This window comes from Helianthus annuus, chromosome 16 (genome assembly GCF_002127325.2).
Source record: "Helianthus annuus cultivar XRQ/B chromosome 16, HanXRQr2.0-SUNRISE, whole genome shotgun sequence".
Classification (NCBI taxonomy): domain Eukaryota; kingdom Viridiplantae; phylum Streptophyta; class Magnoliopsida; order Asterales; family Asteraceae; genus Helianthus; species Helianthus annuus.
In genome coordinates, this window is record NC_035448.2 from 181,056,920 (window position 1) to 181,077,327 (window position 20,408).

General features: G+C 31.9%; 1 protein-coding gene across 1 annotated transcript; it reads right to left on the reverse strand.

Annotated features, from left to right (window-relative positions):
- Positions 1–14,474: 14,474 nt before the first annotated feature.
- LOC110918377 (protein trichome birefringence-like 41) lies at positions 14,475–18,704 on the reverse strand. Its single transcript, XM_022162706.2, has 5 exons — positions 18,434–18,704; positions 16,362–16,536; positions 16,112–16,287; positions 15,622–15,780; positions 14,475–14,880 (listed from the first exon to the last, which is right to left on the reverse strand). Exons 1-5 carry the CDS (start codon positions 18,682–18,684, stop codon positions 14,595–14,597), a joined length of 1,047 nt encoding a protein of 348 aa, XP_022018398.1. The 5' UTR covers positions 18,685–18,704; the 3' UTR covers positions 14,475–14,594.
- Positions 18,705–20,408: the final 1,704 nt, after the last annotated feature.

A 20,408-nucleotide genomic window follows, 5' to 3' on the forward strand; every position in this document is an offset into this window, starting at 1 on the left:
AATCAGTAAATTCATGAAATTCAAGTGCTCTAATGATCATACGGGTCCAGTCATTCTCGTATTCATTTGAAACACTTAGTGTTTCAAAATATGAATTCAAGTAGTTTTCTTTGAATTCATCGTCTACGGAACACAGAGATTGCAATTTTCGTTTTTCATACAATCCTAATTCCTCTTCCTTTGACAACCCACTAACTTCACTTACAGTATTTGCAACCGGGGCTGAAAACATGGGGTAAATCTTGCACATGTCACCGGATTTCTTAACCGTAAACCCTTGAAGGGTTAATTGATCAAGACTTAGAACATTACGTTCTAGATCCGGTGAGTAGAATACACTATGTATTCTCATTGTTTCATTCTCAGTTTTGATTTCTACATTTCCTACCCCTCTTATGAACATGAAGTTATTCATCCCAGTTTTTGTTTCTACCCCCATCACATGTTTCACTCTCTTGAATAAATTCAAATTACCACTAAAATGATGATCAAACGTCGGATTTACATACCATATATCGGACCATAATCCGCCTTCAGTGCCTGTAACGATCATCTCATCCTTGCAGTGTACATCTCCTTCTTGCCTTTTCGTTCCAGAATTTATTGCCTGCTTCAACAATTGTGTCACTTCATCGTTTTCTTTAACTTTGCAATTGTTAATTCGATGGCCTGGAGAATGACAGTAGTAACAGAGTTTTGTGCGAGGGATTCGTCGGATTTTTTCATTTTGTTCATCAGTGCAGTGTTGGCACGGTAAAGTGGTTGAATTGGGTTTGATTTCTGCACGTTTATCAGACTTGGCTCTGATACCACTATGTTGGAAATCCATTTTTACATCAGCGGAAGCATCGTTTTCTTTTGGATTCACAAACATACTTGACATTGATAATGTGCAGATGATGAATAAGAATAGGAACAAAGATTTGGTGGACAATTTCGGTTACTATTGAAACTGTCTTGATACCGGACCATAATGCCGGATATTACATATATATATGAGAGGTTTTGGCGGTTGTTTATGGCGGGAATAACTACCATAAACCGTTTGAACATATAACCCGCTTATCTCTCGGTTTATAAGTCATAATACATATCGAATTAATAAGTTTCATAATAAACATAAACATAATTAAGTTTATACTTCTAACAAGGCCGTTAACGGAACACATTGGTCAAGTGGCACTTGGTAGTACGTGAAGAAATTTTCGGCCGGAAAGATCCAGCCTAGAGGATTCGAACCATCGAAGAAGGGTAAGGTATTTTCAGCTGACTGTGCTTCGTTTGGTTTTGCGACGAGGAGAAATTAATGTTGTGGTTTGAGGGGTGAAGATTTGGAGTGTGTAGTAGAGATGGCAACTGCTAAAGTGTCGATTTTGGTGGCAAGATCATGACTCATGAGTGGCTTCAATTAAGGCAGAAAGTTGAGTGTAGTTATGAGTGTTGTTAATGTGGGATGCAAATCAACTAGTACAAACGATCACCTATTGTGGGGTCATGGACCTAAGAAAAAAGAAACATGCATGCAAAAGAGAAAGTGCAGAATTCTAAACGTGCATAACAATGCATAACTTCGAAATGGGCCTAGCTGATTGGGTTGCGTAATTAGGCCTGATCATGCTGTTTTGCCGTTGTGGACTGACCCGTATCATACATAGGTTTAACAAGTGATTTTTAAGAAGGAAAAAAATTAAGTTAATTGCTCTTTTTCAACAATATGTTCCAACATTAGACACACAACTAAAACACATATTTACCACAACATAAATTAAACATAAAATTCACATAAGCTAGTTTGCAAGCTAGGGACCATTGTGGAAATTTAAATGCAAGAATCGCATCTCATCTAAAATACGTAATGTTATATTCATTACGTTTTGAATGAGAAACATTTGTTGGCAAAATGAATGAAAATGAGAGTATTTTCATTAAATGTTATGTGTACATTTCTTAAACTTTGTACAAACATATATTATACATTGGTTAATATAAGTACTATTTTGTGGGTTTGTATTCTATGTTGTAACTGTAAGGGCTTTAAAACCAACAACACCACGTCTAAATCAGAGCAAAGATAAATTATATATTGATGCTCGCAGTTGGGAGTTGAATATGTAAAATGAGTGGAAAAGTGGGAGTTATCCCAAAGGAGGAGGAAAAGAAAATGAAGTGGCTTATATACGTGAGCACTCCTTACTTATTGTTCTATGGAGCCACTGACCAGTGGTTTTGCGAAAGGTTCGCTGCACACTTAACTCGCACACGCGTGAGGCATTGGCGAATGGGCGCACTTTGCACACTTGAGAGCCACCTTTATGCTTTTGAAAGCTAATTCGAGTGGCGCGGGTCTGGGCTAGTCGGGTCGGCTGAGGAACATCTGATATTAGCCTTAAGCACTACAGTTCAGTAGTGACACCACCAGGGTTCAAATGTGTTCATGCTGATGAGCTCAATAGTGAATTAGCCTTCAACACTACGGTTCAGTAGTGACACCTGCTCATGCTGATAGTTCAACAACTCATCATTGATGGTTAAGCACTTATCCTCAACTGCTGCAGATGATTCAATACTGAAACCGTTTTTGGTCATCAACATTTAAACATAATAAAATGTGTTAAAGACGTTTAATGACATTTATTTTTCATTAAATTTTTGTCAGTGTTGTTTCAACTCAGTTTTCGCTATAAATATTAAGTGATCGTTAGTTGTGAAATATACTTGGAACATACACAACACAGCATCCAACAATCTATTTCCTCTACTTTTTATTGTTCAAGGTATACCTCCGGGTTTAGATTTTTACCCAGTAGTACCAACTGCTTGGGTTGTTGTACCCTGGGAAATAAACAATTCCTTTTGGGAAACTCAAACTCAACCAAAAACGGTTTTTTGTTTTGCATTTTTATATTGTATTTTGCTTATTTCAGTTGTAGAAGCATATATAATGTACTGCTTTCCTTTACTTTTTCTATATTGTAATTTGAATAAAACTATTTTATTTATACTATATACAAACGCTTCCTACAACACTTGAATTGAAATGTAAGCCATTGTTGTATGATAATCGGTCTAAGAGCTAAAAGATATATATATCTTATGAGCGAAACCAAATCGTTCGTATAATTTGGTTTGTTTTTTTTTATTAACTGCAAAATTTTTTATTAAAAAACAAAAGTTACATGGAGACAACTAAAACATTAGATAACAAGAAGTGGATTTTGAATCCATATAGCCCAACTCAAACTTGATTTCGTATTCTTATTCTTATTGACATATCACTAAAAGGAATAACTGAAAACCATGTCAAAAATATGTTCTCTCCATCTGGCATCTTGTGAAAAAATGGACTCATTTCGACATCTCCAAAGCGTCCGCTATGATGCTAAAATAACACCACGAATAAGCTTTCGCTTCATATTCAAAACATTCAACGAATCCAACCAAAGAATAATACTTGTCGACCAAATATCCAAACAAGAAGGGACATCAAGCCATTTAAACACGACCTTCCATGTGTGCAATAGTTTTGTTCAGTTTTAAGGCCTTGGCTTATAGTTACCTAATAACTTTTAAAAAATCCAAAAGATGTAATTCAAGGTCTTTTTTATACTACATTTCAGTTTTACTTTTATTATGTAATTCCGGTACAAATCATATTTATCATACAAACTGTAATATCCAAAGAAAAAAAATAAAAAAAAAACCTAACTAGATTTGTGATAGGTTAAATGTAATCAGTCTATCTAAAATGTTTGCATGACATGGTAACTCTTATACTCAACCATATATTACTATGTATCATTTTCTCACAATTTTTACAAACAATATATATTATCCCATGTCCGAAAACTATACATTAAAATTAGCTATTACTTGTATTATAATTAACTATTCAATGTTTCAACAACTAATACACTACGTTATGAGAATTAGGTATATAATATATATAGGGAAGGTCAACGTATATATATATTACTTTCTAAACTTATCATGTAATGAGATTTAAATATACATACTCTAATAAATAAAATATTAAGTAAATAATTCTTTTTTTTTATGATTAACAATAATTTCTTTGTTAATGCCTTGGAAATAAATATGAGAAAAGAATATATATACTAATAGTGATGCTAGACATAAGGAAATCTTCCATCTCGTACAAATTAGGAATTTGCCTTAATTTGCCATACAAGTTTCTCTTGTCTATATACCCTTCCATTTCAAATAAAATTGTTACCTTATTAAACGAGTTGTCCTAATAAATTTTGATACGATCACCGCTATCGCTAATATTCAATTCTTTTTACAAAAAAAAAAAAAAAAAAAAACGCTTGTGCCCTCTTAATCAGTTTCTAGTGTAATCCTCTGTTCAAGTTCACCTCCGCAACCATCGCAACCTCCGGAAGCTCGTCGCTGCTGATCCGACCACCAGACCACACCACCATTTGTGCCCATTTGTTAGCCGCCACCTTTGCCCATCGACACCACGATCGCCACCGAGTTTGCTCTCGTCGTTCCGATATACAAAGTAGACGAACCAACTACCTTTGTTCGTTGATTTCTTTTTTTTTTCTTTTGGTTAAGACTTTCGATTTGGGTTAAGGGTAGGTTGTTCCGGCGATCAAGGGTTTGGGATTTCTTTTGGTTTGATTTTGGCAAGCGAATACGAATAGAGGAAGAGAGTTCGTTGTGTGTATTTATATTATGTACGTGTGATATATGTGTGTGTACGGTGTGCGTGTGTGTGTAATGTTGTGTGTGTCGTCTTGTGTGCGTTAGTGTGTGTTATTTGTTTGTCATGTATGTGTGTGCGCGCATGATGTTGCATGTGGGTACACGTTGATTTGTGTATGGGGATGCGTCTGAAATTGTGTTTTGTGTTATGCATTTTGTGTTTGTATGTATAGGTTGATTTATGTTATATGTATATTTGTTCATTTAATTATTTTAGTAAATAAGTAATTACATAAATTCATTAGTTATTACCAAAATCTAAATATTGATGGTTATAATAAAGTTTTATCAAATCGATGAGTTATAGTTTTCTACATCAAAACTAATGGATTGATTATTTTCTTATATATATTTGTCATTTCAGTGTCTTATACAATTATTGTAATATATATATATATATATATATATATATATATATGATAATGTTATATGAAAAACCCTTGAATTTAAGAAAACTTTGCAAACCCAATGTATGGTCCACATTTATCCACGTGTACATAAAAATAATCATTTTTCATTTGTAGAGAAGGGCATAATTGTATTTTTACTTCCAACTTACTTTACCCAAGAAGATTACTTGCTACCTTTGATTTGATAACCATAATTATACAACTCACTTCCTAGTGTACTTTCAAAACCTCCATCTTTATCTTTTACCTTATAATAAAGACATTTGATTAGAGTCCACGAACTTCATCTCTGGAACATATATTCCTTCCACCATTAATATCCATGTAGACTCCACCAACAACACATGAGTTAATGTCACCAGATCGTCTGATCCCCAACATGATGAAGCTTGTTCTTGGTGTTATAGAGAGAGAAAGCTAATGTTTTGGAGAGAGAAACAATAATTTTCATCTTGTTCATCTCGGGTGTGTTCATGCTTATTTCGAAGCTGATTTTCGGGTGTGTTCATGCTTTATCTCACGTCGTCATCTTCATCTCGGTTGTGCTCATGCTTGTTGAAAGCTGATTTCTAGAGTAAGAAACAACAATCTTCATCATGTTTATCAAGAACACCAAGAACACACAGAGAGAAGCAAGTTTGAAGATTTTCATCGTGTTTATCGTATGGTTTTAGATCCGGTAAGTGTTTTAGAGAGAGAAAGTTGTTGTTTTAGAGAGAGAAACAACAATCTCTTGAGTATTTTATTTTAAAAAATCATTTCACACTTGATGTTTTTGTTAAAATGGTTGTTAATAGGTTTTTGTGTAATGGCTGTTTTAGAGATGAAACATGATTTTTTTTGTTAAAATGGTTCTTAAAAGGGGTAAATGTTTATGTAATTTGCAGGTTTTTATTTTTGTGTTAAAAAGTTGTTTGCTTGGTTTGGTTGCTTGTTTGGGCTTTTGATCTGAATAGTAACTATTTTTTGTTGGTTTGGTTGCTTTGTTTAGGGCTTTTGATCTGAATAGTAACTGTTTTTTATGTTATTTGAGAAAAAAGATTTTCTGGCTATGAATGTGTTAATATTTATGTCTGGTTAACGACTTAACGGTTATCTTATCTTTTTGTTATTAGGACGGTGATGGATACAAGGGAAATAAGATCCAATTCTCAGGACCGTTGGTTTCATCAAACATAGATCAGATGCTCAAGGATCATGACCATGTTTATGTTACAGCACAACACAACTAACACGTGTTATAGTTTGAACTTATCGGACATGCATGTGTTACATGTGACATGAAACCCATGTACAACATAACACGTGTTACGTGTGACTTGAAAACACATTTTTATAACTTCCCTGGCATACGCACACCCACATGTTTACAAACCGTTTCAAGACCGACCCAAACAGTAAAGCAAGGGTAGCCGCTGAAAAGCTAAGGCAGCAAAGGTAGCCGCTGAAAAGCTAAGGCAGACTGTCAAAGGAAGCTCCACCATTTTCTTAGTGCTATGTATTTTCGTTTACTAGTAATATGTAATGTGTGACTCTTATTGTTTTGTCTTGTACATAATGTTAAAACGGTATGGACTTAAAATATTTTGTGTTGGAGTCGTCCGTGTTTGTACTTCTGCTGTTACTAAGTTACTATTGGAGTTTATGCATCCATTCTGAAGTCTTAACACACGTTATAATAGAGGCTTAACACACGTTATAGCAGGTATACTTTGCTGTTATAAAGTTACTATTGGAGTTTATGTATCCATTCTGAAAGTCTTAACACACGTTATAATAGAGGCTTGACACACGTTATATCAGTTATACGGTTATGGGTATAGTAAACGGCCCCCCATTTTTCTTAGTGCTACGTATTTTCGTTTACTAGTAATATGTAATGTGAGACTCTTATTGTTTTGTCTAGTACATGATGTTAAAATGGTATGGACTTAACACATTTTGGAAACACACGTTATATACACATCATGGTGTTTTGTAAACCACTAGCTTATACATGAATACATGTCAGGGTAGCCGACCCAAACAATAAAGCAAGTGTAGCCGCTGAAAAGCTAAGGCAGCAAAGGTAGCCGCTGAAAAGCTAAGGCAGACTATCAAAGGAAGCTCCACCATTTCTTAGTGCTATGTATTTTCGTTTACTAGTAACATGTAATGTGTGACTCTTATTGTTTTGTCTAGTACATGATGTTAAAACGGTATGGACTTAAAACATTTTGTATTGGAGTCGCCCGTGTTTGTACTTCTGCTGTTACTAAGTTACTATTGGAGTTTATGCATCCATTCTGAAATCTTAACACACGTTATAATAGAGGCTTAACACACGTTATAGCAGGTATACTTTGCTGTTATTAAGTTACTATTGGAGTTTATGCATCCATTCTGAAAGTCTTAACACACGTTATAATAGAGGCTTGACACACGTTATATTAGTTATACGGTTATGGGTATAGTAAACGTCCCCCATTTTTCTTAGTGCTACGTATTTTTGTTTACTAGTAATATGTAATGTGAGACTCTTATTGTTTTGTCTAGTACATGATGTTAAAAAGGTATGGACTTAACACATTCTGGAAACACACGTTATATACACATCATGGTGTTTTGTAAACCACTAGCTTATACATGAATACATGTCAGGTTACAAAAATATTATAACAGAGGCTTAACACATGTTACACATTCCAAAGTGTGCAAAACAAATGACCCATTTCATATTATATATTCCAAAATTACCACTACATGTGTTACCATAAATGGCTCGTTTCATATTACACGTTACATACTAACTTGTACATTTATTACTTGTACAAGTTTTACACTCAGTATCCACATTATCATATATTTTAAACATCAACAAAAATAAAATAGATATTACTTGTTTTTTTTTAATTAACAAAAGGTTAACACACGTTATATATCATTCTAACAGGGGCTTAACACATGTTATACATGAACACATGTCAGGTTACATCATGGTGTTCTGTTACAGCATGAACCACCAACACATGTTATAAATGAACGAAGACTTCTTTTCCAAAGAATGTGACTTATTCAATGTCCTCGCATTAACGTCGCCTACATCCATCCAGCTTCTCATTTGAATATCTTTTATGGATCTGTTTCTGTAAATCAACACACGTTATATATCATTCTAACAGGTGCTTAACACATGTTATGGGTCTGTCTCTGTAAATCAAGCAACCCAACAAAAAAACAATTATTGCTAAGATCAAAAGCCCAAACAAGCAACCAAACCAACAAAAAAACCCGTTCAAAATCTCATCATAAAGTTTTGGATTTATTTAAAATACATGAACATTAACCATTACTAGAACACGCATTAACTTCGCCTACATCTATCCAGCTTGTCAATTGAATATCTTTATGGGTTTGTTTCTGTAAATCAACACACGTTATATAACATTCCAACAGGGGGGGCTTAACACATGTTATGGGCCTGAGTCTGTGAATCAAGCAAGCAAACAGCTACTGTTCAAATCAAAAGCCCAAACAAGCAACCCAAACCAACAAAAAAACAGCTACTGTTAAGATCAAAAGCCCCTAACAAGCAACCAAACCAACAAAAAAACCCGTTCAAAATCTCATCCTAAAGTTTTTGATTTATTTAAAATACAAAATCATATTAACAACCATTACTAAAACACTTTCCGCACACAAAAACATATTAATAACCATTTCAACAAAAAATCAAGTGTGAAATGATATTTCAAGAACACTTACCGGATCTATAACCATCCGATGAACACGAAGAAGATCTTCAAACCTTCTTCTCACACACACACTCGTGCGTATGTCATCGTTCTCTCTCTAAAACAACATACTTCAAACTTCTTCTCTCTCACACACTTGTATGTGTGTTCTTGGTGTTATAGATGAACATGATGAAGATTGTTGTTTCTCTCTCTAAAACAAAAAAAATTCATCTCTCTAAAAACCTTCTTCCTGCCGTCGTTCTCTCTCTAAAACAACAATCTTCAAACATTTTTTCTTTCACACGATGTAGATCTGAACTTGAAGATCGAAACTTGTGTTTGGTGTTCATCATGATCTTGATTGAAGAGAGAGGGGAGAGGAGAGAGGAGAGAGAGATAACATGTGTGTAAGAGAAATAAAGTTGATGTGTGTAAGAGAAAAGTCAGATTTTTGAATGCCTTAAATGCCCTTCTCCTTTACTAATATGTATTATAAGATTTCTTTTAAATATAATTCTTACCAAAATTATGAGAGCCATTGATCAAGTTAGATGAAAGGGAATCAATGGATGACAATGGGTTTGCATAGTTTTCTAAAAAAGATAGAGTTTTTTTATAGAGCCATGCCCTATATATATATATATATATATATATATATATATGTATATTATTTAGAATGTCGAAAACGATGAACGAAGTAATTCATGACTATTTTGTAAGTTCTATATTGGTAATTTTTTTTCTTGACGTTAAGTGCTAAAATAAATGTGTGACATCAAGGGGTTAGATTTGGATTTTTGATCGCCGGAAAAAGTTAACGAAATGATAGACTAGACGAATAATTTACTACATAACTTATTTGAAAATATAACATGGGATTTAGGTTCGCTTACGTATTAAGGACGAGTTGGTTATTGATATGATTTGCTTGCTGAGTTAAGGTACGGATTCTGTTTTTCTTTCATCGTAGTATACTTTTATTTTCGTTACTCGTTGGTACGGATTCTATAGTCTCCTCATCATAGTATTTCTCTATATCATATCCGTTACTTTGTAGTACGGATTACTGTCTCGGTCTTAAAGTGTTATTTTCATGATTCGATACCTATTTTCGTTTGATGTGTGATACATTATAAGAGTCGGTTTGTATTTGTTTTTTTTTGTTTATTAGTATGTTGTAACATGCCATACCTCAGATTTATACTCATGGTCGCATGTTCCTGTTAGTATTAAATTTTAGGTGCCTTTAAATTATTTATAAGGCGTTAGTATTTGTACTCTGTCACCCAAGCATGTCTGACTTGTCGTTTGAGCGTCAACGGCATGACACTTATCGTGACAGTGCGTAATAAAAGTTCACGGCGTCTCTAGCTCGTGCTTGTGTAGCACCTTGGCCACTAGAGGCGTATAGATCGATCTTAGCTCTGAGTTTGAATTTGTTTGTTTGTCTGGAGATGGAATAAGGGGTGCACGCCACACTCACCATCTCATAGGTGCATGGACTAGCTAGCTATGTACCAGTCTGTTTCTGGCTCTGGGTGCTTCTGTGTTACACGATTTATTTTGTTCACATATAGTTGTCGTGTAAGTTAGTATATGTTTCTGTATATGAATATGTTAAGTATCTGTTCTGATAGGTCTGATATGTTTGTACGCATCTAGTTTTGTTTCCGATCGTGTATTGGGTTAATTATGTGTCCTGGTGTTCAGTATCCGATTCTGTTATGTATTAGCTATGTCTGTTTTAACTCAGTATCTGTACCGGTTTGTGTTAGATTTGTCTCGATCAGTATTAGCCTCAGTTTGGATTTAGATTCCGTGTTATACGTTTAGTTTGTGTCCGACAATATCTGTATTCAGTATTTGGTTCGGTGTCTGTCGATATTTGTTGTTGAATCTATCTTTTCTCCGTGTCCATTTTTCTCATTGATTTAAGAAATTTCGTAAGGATTAAATTATTCTACTTCTAAATTCAAGTCATCTAGATTATTTTGGTTATTAAATATAAATCTCCAAAGCAATACAAATAGTTATTTTAATTAAATAATAACTTATGAAATTTGATTAATTAATATATATGGATTTGAATCCACACATTTATTTGAATATAATAGTTCGACAATCCTTTTCTTTTAAAGATTATATGATTTTTAGTGGTTTTTAAAATATTTAGGCTTACGTATTTGGTTTTGATTCTGTATCGGCTTTCCATATCAGTTTATGAAACTTTTATAAGTATTTCATTTGAAATCCAGTTTATGACATTTATTATATTTCTAAATTATAACTTTTTTAAAGTTAGAAAATTAGTTCTTTTTGTCTAATGTTGATTTGCTATGAAATGTGATAAACTATTTTATTTTGATAAAATTTAAACGCTCAATATAAGAAAATACTTTTGTCAAGTATCTTATTTTAAAAATAATAGCATTATTAAATGTTGTTTAAAATATTTGATAATTATTATTTCTTGGATTTGTTTAGACATTTCATTTACAAACTATGAATAATGGGTTAGAAACTTCTCTGGTTATACGGATACTAGATTATTTAAACGATGTTTTCAATAAGTTCGTTTATACAAGATAAAATATTTCAGTCATCGTGGTCAGCTATGTATCAGTCTCTACAACGGTTTTGTGTTGGGTTCGATATCAGTTATGTGTATGGCTGACTTTTGTTTTCGTATCAGTTTTCGTTAAAGTTTCAGATCGGTTAGTGTATCAGTCTTTTGTCTGCATCTGTTTTCAGTACTCGTGTCAGTAATCGTTTTAGTTCAGTCATAGTTCTATTATGTTTTTCTTTCCGCTGATATGGCTTTACCTGTACTGTCGATTTCTCCGTTACTGAGCAATTTTTGGCTCATCCGTATTTTCTTTTTGTGTTTTTTTTCCTTTTTGTTTTACAGGCAATATGGGATGATCTGGGATTTCTGTGAAGAGCGTTAGGAAGTTGCTAGCCAAGATTCTTTATTTCAGTAATGTAATAAATGTAATTAGGATCTTTTATTTAATGTTATGGATTAGTTTTAGTTTTGATATCTGTAAGAGTGACACGTCAGCCCTAGCGGGGCTGGGGTGTTACACAAACTGTAAGAACAGATCCTAGCACTTAAAAGAGTTAAATTAACACATACTAAAACAATACATATATAAAAGTAGCACTTTTGAATTATATTAGCACATGAAAATTAATTAAGATAACTGATATCAACACTTTTCTTAATCAGCACATTGAAAACAAAAGTAAGATCCAAATAAAGAATTAATTGCTTGTTAGCATATTTATAGGGAATACAATATAATTAATATTATTTAGGATATTATTTTATCATTTCTATATAATTAGTTGGATGACACATGACACTTTTTAAATGGTTTTTACAATTTGTATGCGAAATGTGGTTTGTATTTGATCCTACTCCTGTAATATATAATATAAACTTTTATATCTATATAAACACAATGATTGCTTAGGCTCGCGAGTCTAGCCGAGCTTGATATATAAAGCACATACTCATTTATTAAACGAGTTTGGTTCGATTCGAGCTTTTAGCGAATTGATCTCGGGTAACTAATAAAGGTTTTGGCTCGTTTACACCCTTATTAAAATGGAAACAAGTAAATGCTTCCCATGTATAAATCATCTTCTCCATGAGGAACCGAATTGAAAAAATCACATAAAAAGTTTGAATGACCTGGACCGGGATTTCTATTTTAGGGTTAATTCACTTTTCGAATATTATGTGATGTATACATCACAACTAAAACATGAACGATTTGAAACTTCCGTTACAAGTGTGTTCAATAAAAGTAAAGTTGAAGCAAAACTTTTTTTAACGCTAGCTTTACTATAGATAACAAAGTACATAAAATTTGCATACATTAGCATGATGGATAATTGTGCTAAAATTATTGCATTTTTGTATATTTTGTGCCTTTAAAATATTCGACGCCCCAAAAATATGATAATTTTGTCAATAATTCATTTCAAATCAACTTATGACATATGCCAAATATAATGTCATTGGCTTCAACACTAATCTTGATTTACATTTGAAATATAAGTAACTCCACAAGCATATTTACGGGAGCTAATTATTGAGGAGATATGCTTTTCAAACAAGAAAAAAAATTGAGGAGATATACATTTAACTTCTACAAGAGCCTTGACCATGTTTAAACATTTGAACTATTTTGTAATTGTCGTGGTATGACACTTTGTCATAACCTTCATATATTATTTACGATATGGTACAAAGTAGCGTTTGACCCTATTCTACAAGAGCCTTGACTACCTTTATATGAAGGGTAATGTGATGAGTTATGGTTGGATGGTCTAAATTGTCATGGTTTTATAAGTTTTTACTAGGAATTATACTTGGAATATGGTTACTTTGTCTATTTTATGATTGTGCAGGTTTGCAGTGAAGATATCACGAGTGGCAGAAGCTTTACGTTTGCACGAGGATAGAAACAAGACAAGAAAGAGCATGGACGTATCCATACTTCCATTCCATGGGTGTATCCCTACTCTTACTCAATATTGATTTCTGGGCGTATTCTAGCTGTAAACATAGTTTCTGAATGCAGCTAGAGTATCAGTACGCCCACCAGAGTACCAATACGCCCAACTTGTAGTTACCAACGGTTTTAGGCGGTTCTAGGACAAGTTTTAATGCCAAAAACGTGAAAAATACATCATTCAACATCTAGGGGAGCAATAGAATGAAGAGGATGCTTAGGAACTTTAGTGACAAAGTATCCTTTCATCCAATTCATGCCTTTCGCTTCCCGAATTCACACTTCATCATCAATTTCCATTTAGATCTTCCATGATTGCATCCAGGCCTAGGTTTTGAATTCTTTTGGTAATCAGTCTGAATTGTAAGTACATCTGACATGGATTTGCTATGACTTATTAAGCACTTAACATTTTATTGTGATTTCATGTGTTAATCAAATTCCATGTTGAACGATTTATTATATTGAACATGTCATTGCATTGTTTCTTCTATTTGGTCTTTATCAATTGAGAATAAGGTGTTTTGATTGATAGCGTCGGATGGTAAATTGATGATTGATAAGTACCCATCACATAACATAAATTATCCAGTCTAGAATCATTAATATAGTTGTTGTTTGATTGAAGCGTCCATTATTATCCAATGTGTGAATTTGGTAAACTAAACCATGTCTATGTAGTGATGAATGTATGATATTTAGATTGCTTATTGAATGTCCAAACCCAAGCCTTGTTGTGGCTATATTTTAAGTATTTGAACTATAATTCGTTAACTAGTCTTTAGTTTATGCAATTCACTTTGTTTAACAATCACATCATCGTGTTTTATTGGCACCAGTCAAACCAAATGTGTAATACTAACCACATGCTCCTCGTGAATATGATACCGTACATACCCTAGCTATCTAGGTTAATTAGGATTATGAATGACTTGACGACGGTCATCATAATGTATGTTCTTGTAAAGTTTGTTAAAAAAAACTATGACATTCATTATCATGGTACCGTACACAGTGGCCTTTGAACTTGTTCAATAATATATTAGTCGTGGATTCAAGTGTTTTCTTTTTTAAATATAATAAAAATCGTGATGTACTAAATGGATGCAAGCTTGAATATCTTGTAATTGATCAAGTAGTTAAGTTACATCCATAGATTGTTATTTCTTGCAAAACAAAAATGCTTAAACATATAATATAACCAAAAATGTGGTTCAAACAAGAGCAGCAGATAGAAGTAAGTTCCATGTGTCTGGAAGACCGGCAACACACCAATGTGTGCAATCCATCCTGAAATTATTAAACCTGCCTGGGTGTGCATCTTTTCTTAATTGAGATAGTCTTGTTATATTTAGCAATGACACTGGTTTTGTGATACCACTCAGAACTTGCTCCACCACCATCTCGGCTCTAGGTACGCCGCCAGGGTACGTTGATCCGTTCATTGGAAGTGTTTCCTTGGCGCAATTTGTCACACCAGGCTCATTCCACTCCAACCCACTAAAGAAATTCTTATTTCAGTTAATAAATTGTCAACGATTCGATGAAAAACTCACTCGAATTAATAAATAAAAAAGCTTTTGCAATTGTCAATAAAATGTAGATGTAACAAAAAAAAATCTGATTTAATTTTGGTTAATTTTTATCTCTAGTAATCTAATGATTTTTTATTATTATTTTTATCTCTAAAAGCTGATAGTTTTTTCCCTTCTACCACTACTTTTAAATTCTAAATTCACCTAGAAACAAAAATGTCTATATATCATTTCTGTTTAAACTACACATTCTAATTACTTATTTCTTACACATTCTAATTACTAATATTTCTTTTCTGTTTAAATTTTAGCAAAAATATGTAATTAATTTAAACTCCCATGACCTTATCATTAGTTTTGTTATTTGCAGAATTCATCGGGTTTGACGGGTACATAATAAGTTTTGAAAAGAATAATGCCCTTTAAAGTTTTTTTAGACATAAAGGGGTCAACCCACGATCTAAACTGACTTGGTTAGCTAAATATTTACACAGATATTCAACCTAAAATTGACTCGAGTCCATTTAAATGACATAAAACTATGAATTTTGTATATGATGAACTATTGACTATGGTAACTCGCACGGGAGGGTATGGCCTCTCATTTAGTGTATTATAAGATAGTTAACTAAACGGAAAAAACTTAGTTAGGTCAAAAACAAAACATTGCGGGTCACTAGAGGTTGTCGTAAATAAATATACTTACTTGTAATGAGGTGGAGAAACTCCTTGGAAAAACACCGTGGTTTTCTCGCTGTCTATTTTTGTATTTACCCAATTCGCCCAAGTGTTTAAACCCTCTTGAAAAGCAACCATTCTATCCATGTCCTTCGTAATGTTTGTGCCAATTTGGATATAGTCCCATCTGCATCAAATTGTAATGTCCATTAGTAAATTATTTCTCGTTATATACTACAAATAAGAAGATCTTAAGTGAAGGAGGAAGTCATTGTGGACTCATGGCCACTTGATGAAGGCAGTAGTTGTCAGTGAAGGCTTGTAGATACAAATTCACTAACCGATCAACGACAATCCGCCACAACTCATTCAGAGATTATAGACAAATATTATAAAATGTATTTTTTATGGTTTGAACTATCCACCAATAATCACCAATGTATAAGTTTGTAAGAGATTTACTTTTTGTCATAAAAAGTAAATTTTCTAGTAGTGAAATAACTAATTCTAATACTCACGGTTGTTTTTCTCCTCGACGATACCACCAAAGCCAAGTATTAAAGATCAAAACGTCGTTCTCCTTCCATACATCTCCGTTTGAGATGGAATCTAGTTTCAATACACGACCTATTTTCTCTTCCACAATGTCAACCAAATAATGAGACAAGAAAACCGAAATCGAAACTCCATAATCCTACAAAGTGAAATAACAATTATTTCATGTTCTTTGAAAAACATCGTAAAATAAAATAGAGAATGACCAGTAACCTCAAATGTGGCAGTTGTTGTTGAGTTGACGGTTTGTTCATTGATAATAGATTGTGGCGGCAAAGAAGTACGAAGAAGACACATCATCGATTGCCATTGATTTTCGCTTATTGAATCTCCGATGAACATTATTTTCTTTCCACTCATTTTTGTTAAGAATTCTTTAGCATTGAATCTGCAATGTAATATGTTGGGTTTCTGATTATTTCTTAAGATGTACTTTTCAAAATATAATCTCAATTGTGAAGTATGAAATACCCTTAATCTGTTAACATTTAATTGTTCTTATTACATCAAAGAAACTTTATCTTCATCTATGTTTATAAGAAAGCAATATATTAAGAAGGTAATCCAATTAAACACATTTAAATATAATTTTAGATGACCATTGAAGAAGCAAAAATGTTAAAACTCTATGATACTTTTACATTTACATATTAGCATCTTATTAATAATTAATACATAACGTAATATCATTTTGAATTACTTTACTAAAAAAATTATCTAATGACTATTACACTTTTTTTCTTAATTTAACCTTATAAAAATTATTTATCATCATAGTATAAAAATTTATGATATTTTCACCTTTACATATTAACATCATTTATTAAATAATTAATAATATATGTGTAATATCATTATGAATTACATTATTCAAAAATTTCATTTAATGACCATTATACCTTTTTAATTAAACCTTTTAACAAATTATTTATCTTCATAATATAAAAATTTATGATACTTTCACAATTACATATTAATATCACTAGGTTAGATTCCCGTGTATTACACGGGTTGTATAAATATAATTTTATATAATAAATAATAAAAAATATAACTTTAAAAAACCCGTATATTGCATGTGTTGAATAAAATATAATGTCATATGTTAAGATAAATAGTCATCAAGATTTATCTTTTAAAAATGAACATTGATGTATTATTTACTTATTATAACATTTTACTTTGTTCTTTTATTTTGCATAAATGTAATTGTATATAATAAATAATAAAAAAGATATATCTTTAAAAAAGCTCGTATATTATACGTGTTGAATAAAATATAATTTCATATGTTAACACATACATTCGTCAAGATTTGTCTCCTAAAAATAAACTCTGGTGTACTATTTACTTATTATTATTATTATTATTATTATTATTTAATATGATCATAATAAAAACAAACGTTTATCCTTATCTAAATATTTATTCTTATCTAGTATTTTGAATAAAATTATTATTATTTAATATGAGATAAATAGGAAATAAGATGAGAAAACACCAGAGAGCGACACGTATCCAAAAAAGATTTTCGTTTATTAGTATATATATAGGAAGATTTATTAAATAATTAATACATATGTAATATCAATATGAATTACATCATTCAAAAAGTATATTTAGTGACCATTATACTCTTTTAATTTAACCTTTTAACAAATTATTTATCTTCTTAATAATGATATGTACACTAACCATATATTAACACATACATCTAATAGATATATCAGCAAAATATAATACTTGGTTCCAAATTCATGCGCACATCAATTATTAATACGATCATTAGGCATTCTATGTATTTAACTAAAACTTTAATTTGATTTATTCAACTATTATCTTCGTTGCATTTTTGTCTAACCTTAAATATTTCTAAATATCTTTAATTTGTTATCCATCACTATTATAAAACTGGACAATTGCGATAGGATTGCGATAGGAATAGGAAATACCAATCGCAAAAATTGGAACTGATTTGCAATCGAATTCACGTTGCTCGCAAATTTAACGAGCAAACTAGATGCGGTTGCAAACTTTGCGACCTTCTATTTTTGGTCAATATAAATAAATAAAATAACCAAAGACTACACGATAGGCGTTACACGTGAATACTGTAACATTCCACATGGAGCGTGTAGAAAAAGAAGAGATAGTCATACGTTTGAATTATGACTATAAAAGACAACATCTAACATTGATTCATACACGTATCTATGTCTGTCTAACCTCTATATGTATATGTTTATATCTTTATATATTGTATGGATGGACAAATTTATGTATACCTGGGCAAGTTGCAATTGGTGGGCTGCCATCTGAACTTGAGGTAGTTTAGATTAGGGCGGCCGTACTTGATGCAGTCGAATTCCCTTCGAATGTGTGGACATTTTGATGAATCATACAAGGGATACGACTCGTCGTACACCCATCTTCCTTGGTACAAATCGCACGCATCACACGCGTATGATTTCGGTCCCGATACAAGTGCAAAAAGAATAATGGTAAACCAACATATTCCTCCAATCCCACCACCCATCAGTACCAATCCCACCACACAATAAGTCACAAATAATATGTGTAGATATTATTAGTGAGGATATATATATAGAGAGAGAGGACCACCTCGTTTACATATTAGTTGGACTTCAGTATTATAAAAATTATATTAATATTTGCTTCCTAACCAACAATTTAATTTCAGTGGTCAAATCTTTAATTAATTAAATTGAAAGGGTTGAAATTATGGAATATTAAATTGAATAACTATGACAAACTAAATATAGCTTCTAATTATTTAGTTCTTTAACATAATGAGTCATGTCAATCTTATTAACATGGTAAGATTAATGATTGAAAAATAAGTTCTGGAAAGAAACTTTAGAAGATATAAAATACTATATATTTCAGGATACAAAAGCGGGTCAAGTTTAAATATATATGTTGGTCTAGCCAAAACTAATGTACTATAAATTTGACGTTTTTTCAACCAACTGATAACCGCTCTAATAGTATGGTGTTTGTCATCTACAAAAGTAATACTATTTTAGGTCTTACAAATAAAACAGTTTAATGATAATTAGGTGTAAAAATTTGCTTTTGAAAAAAAAAACAGAACTTAGTGCAAGAGTTTAAATTCTTGAGGTTTACGTGGGTTTAATTATTAAATATAGAGAATACAAATGTTTAATTATCTACATAAATAATAAAAGTTTTCGTTCTTACAAATAAAAAGGTTTAATGGTAATTAGGTGTAAAATTTTGCTTTTCAAAAAAAAAAAAAAAAAAAAAAAAAAAAAAAAAACTAAGTGCAGGGGTTAAATTCCTGAGGTTTATGTAGGTTTAAAAAATTGAATTTTAAATGTGGAGAATACATATGTTTAATTATCTACATAAATAATAAAAATTTTGTGAGTAAAGTATATTTACTTATTTATATAAGGTTGGGATCAAATAAGAAGTTTGTTTTGAGTGAGAAAAATAGGAAACAATAATATAGCGACACATCTATACTACAAAATAAAAGAAACCTATATGAAATACATGTCGTATTTCTATACATGCTCATAATTGTTTTCCGGCTCTTTTTATTGTCTAATTTAGTTATTATCCTTAAAGTACTCATGATCTTTTATCTAATAGCTATTATCCTTAAAGTACTCATTATCTTTTATCTAATCTAAATGTGGGGGTAACTCACTTGCTAAAGACACATAACCATTAAAGGGGAGGTTGTAGGTTTAAATATGAACAAAGGGTATTTAAATAAATGGTGTAGGAGCAAGTTTTGTTGTTAAAAAAATATCTAAACTTAATTCTTATAAATGATTCTAAAAAAATGGCAATTGTCATCATCATATTTATTCTTATCTTTTTTCTAATTATTTATGATATCTTTTATTTTCTTTTATAACTATTAAGTATATGGTATTTTTTTATTTTTTGAAAAACACCTGGTTTTTTATTCTTTCTTCAGTTTACATGAAGTAAATAAAGACTAGGGGTGTAAATGATGCGCAACGGCTCGAGAGCTACCCGGGATCGGATCGGTAAAAAGCTCGAACGAGTCGAGCTTTAATGAGTTCGAGCCCGAGCTCGAGCCTGAAATATGACTCGTTTAGCTATCGAGCCCGAGCTCGAGCTTTGCATACAAAGATCGTTTAGGCTCGCGAGCCTAAACGAGCCTAAACATAATTATATATATATATATATATATATATCTATATATAACTATATAAAACATTTCACATGTACAAAATAGTA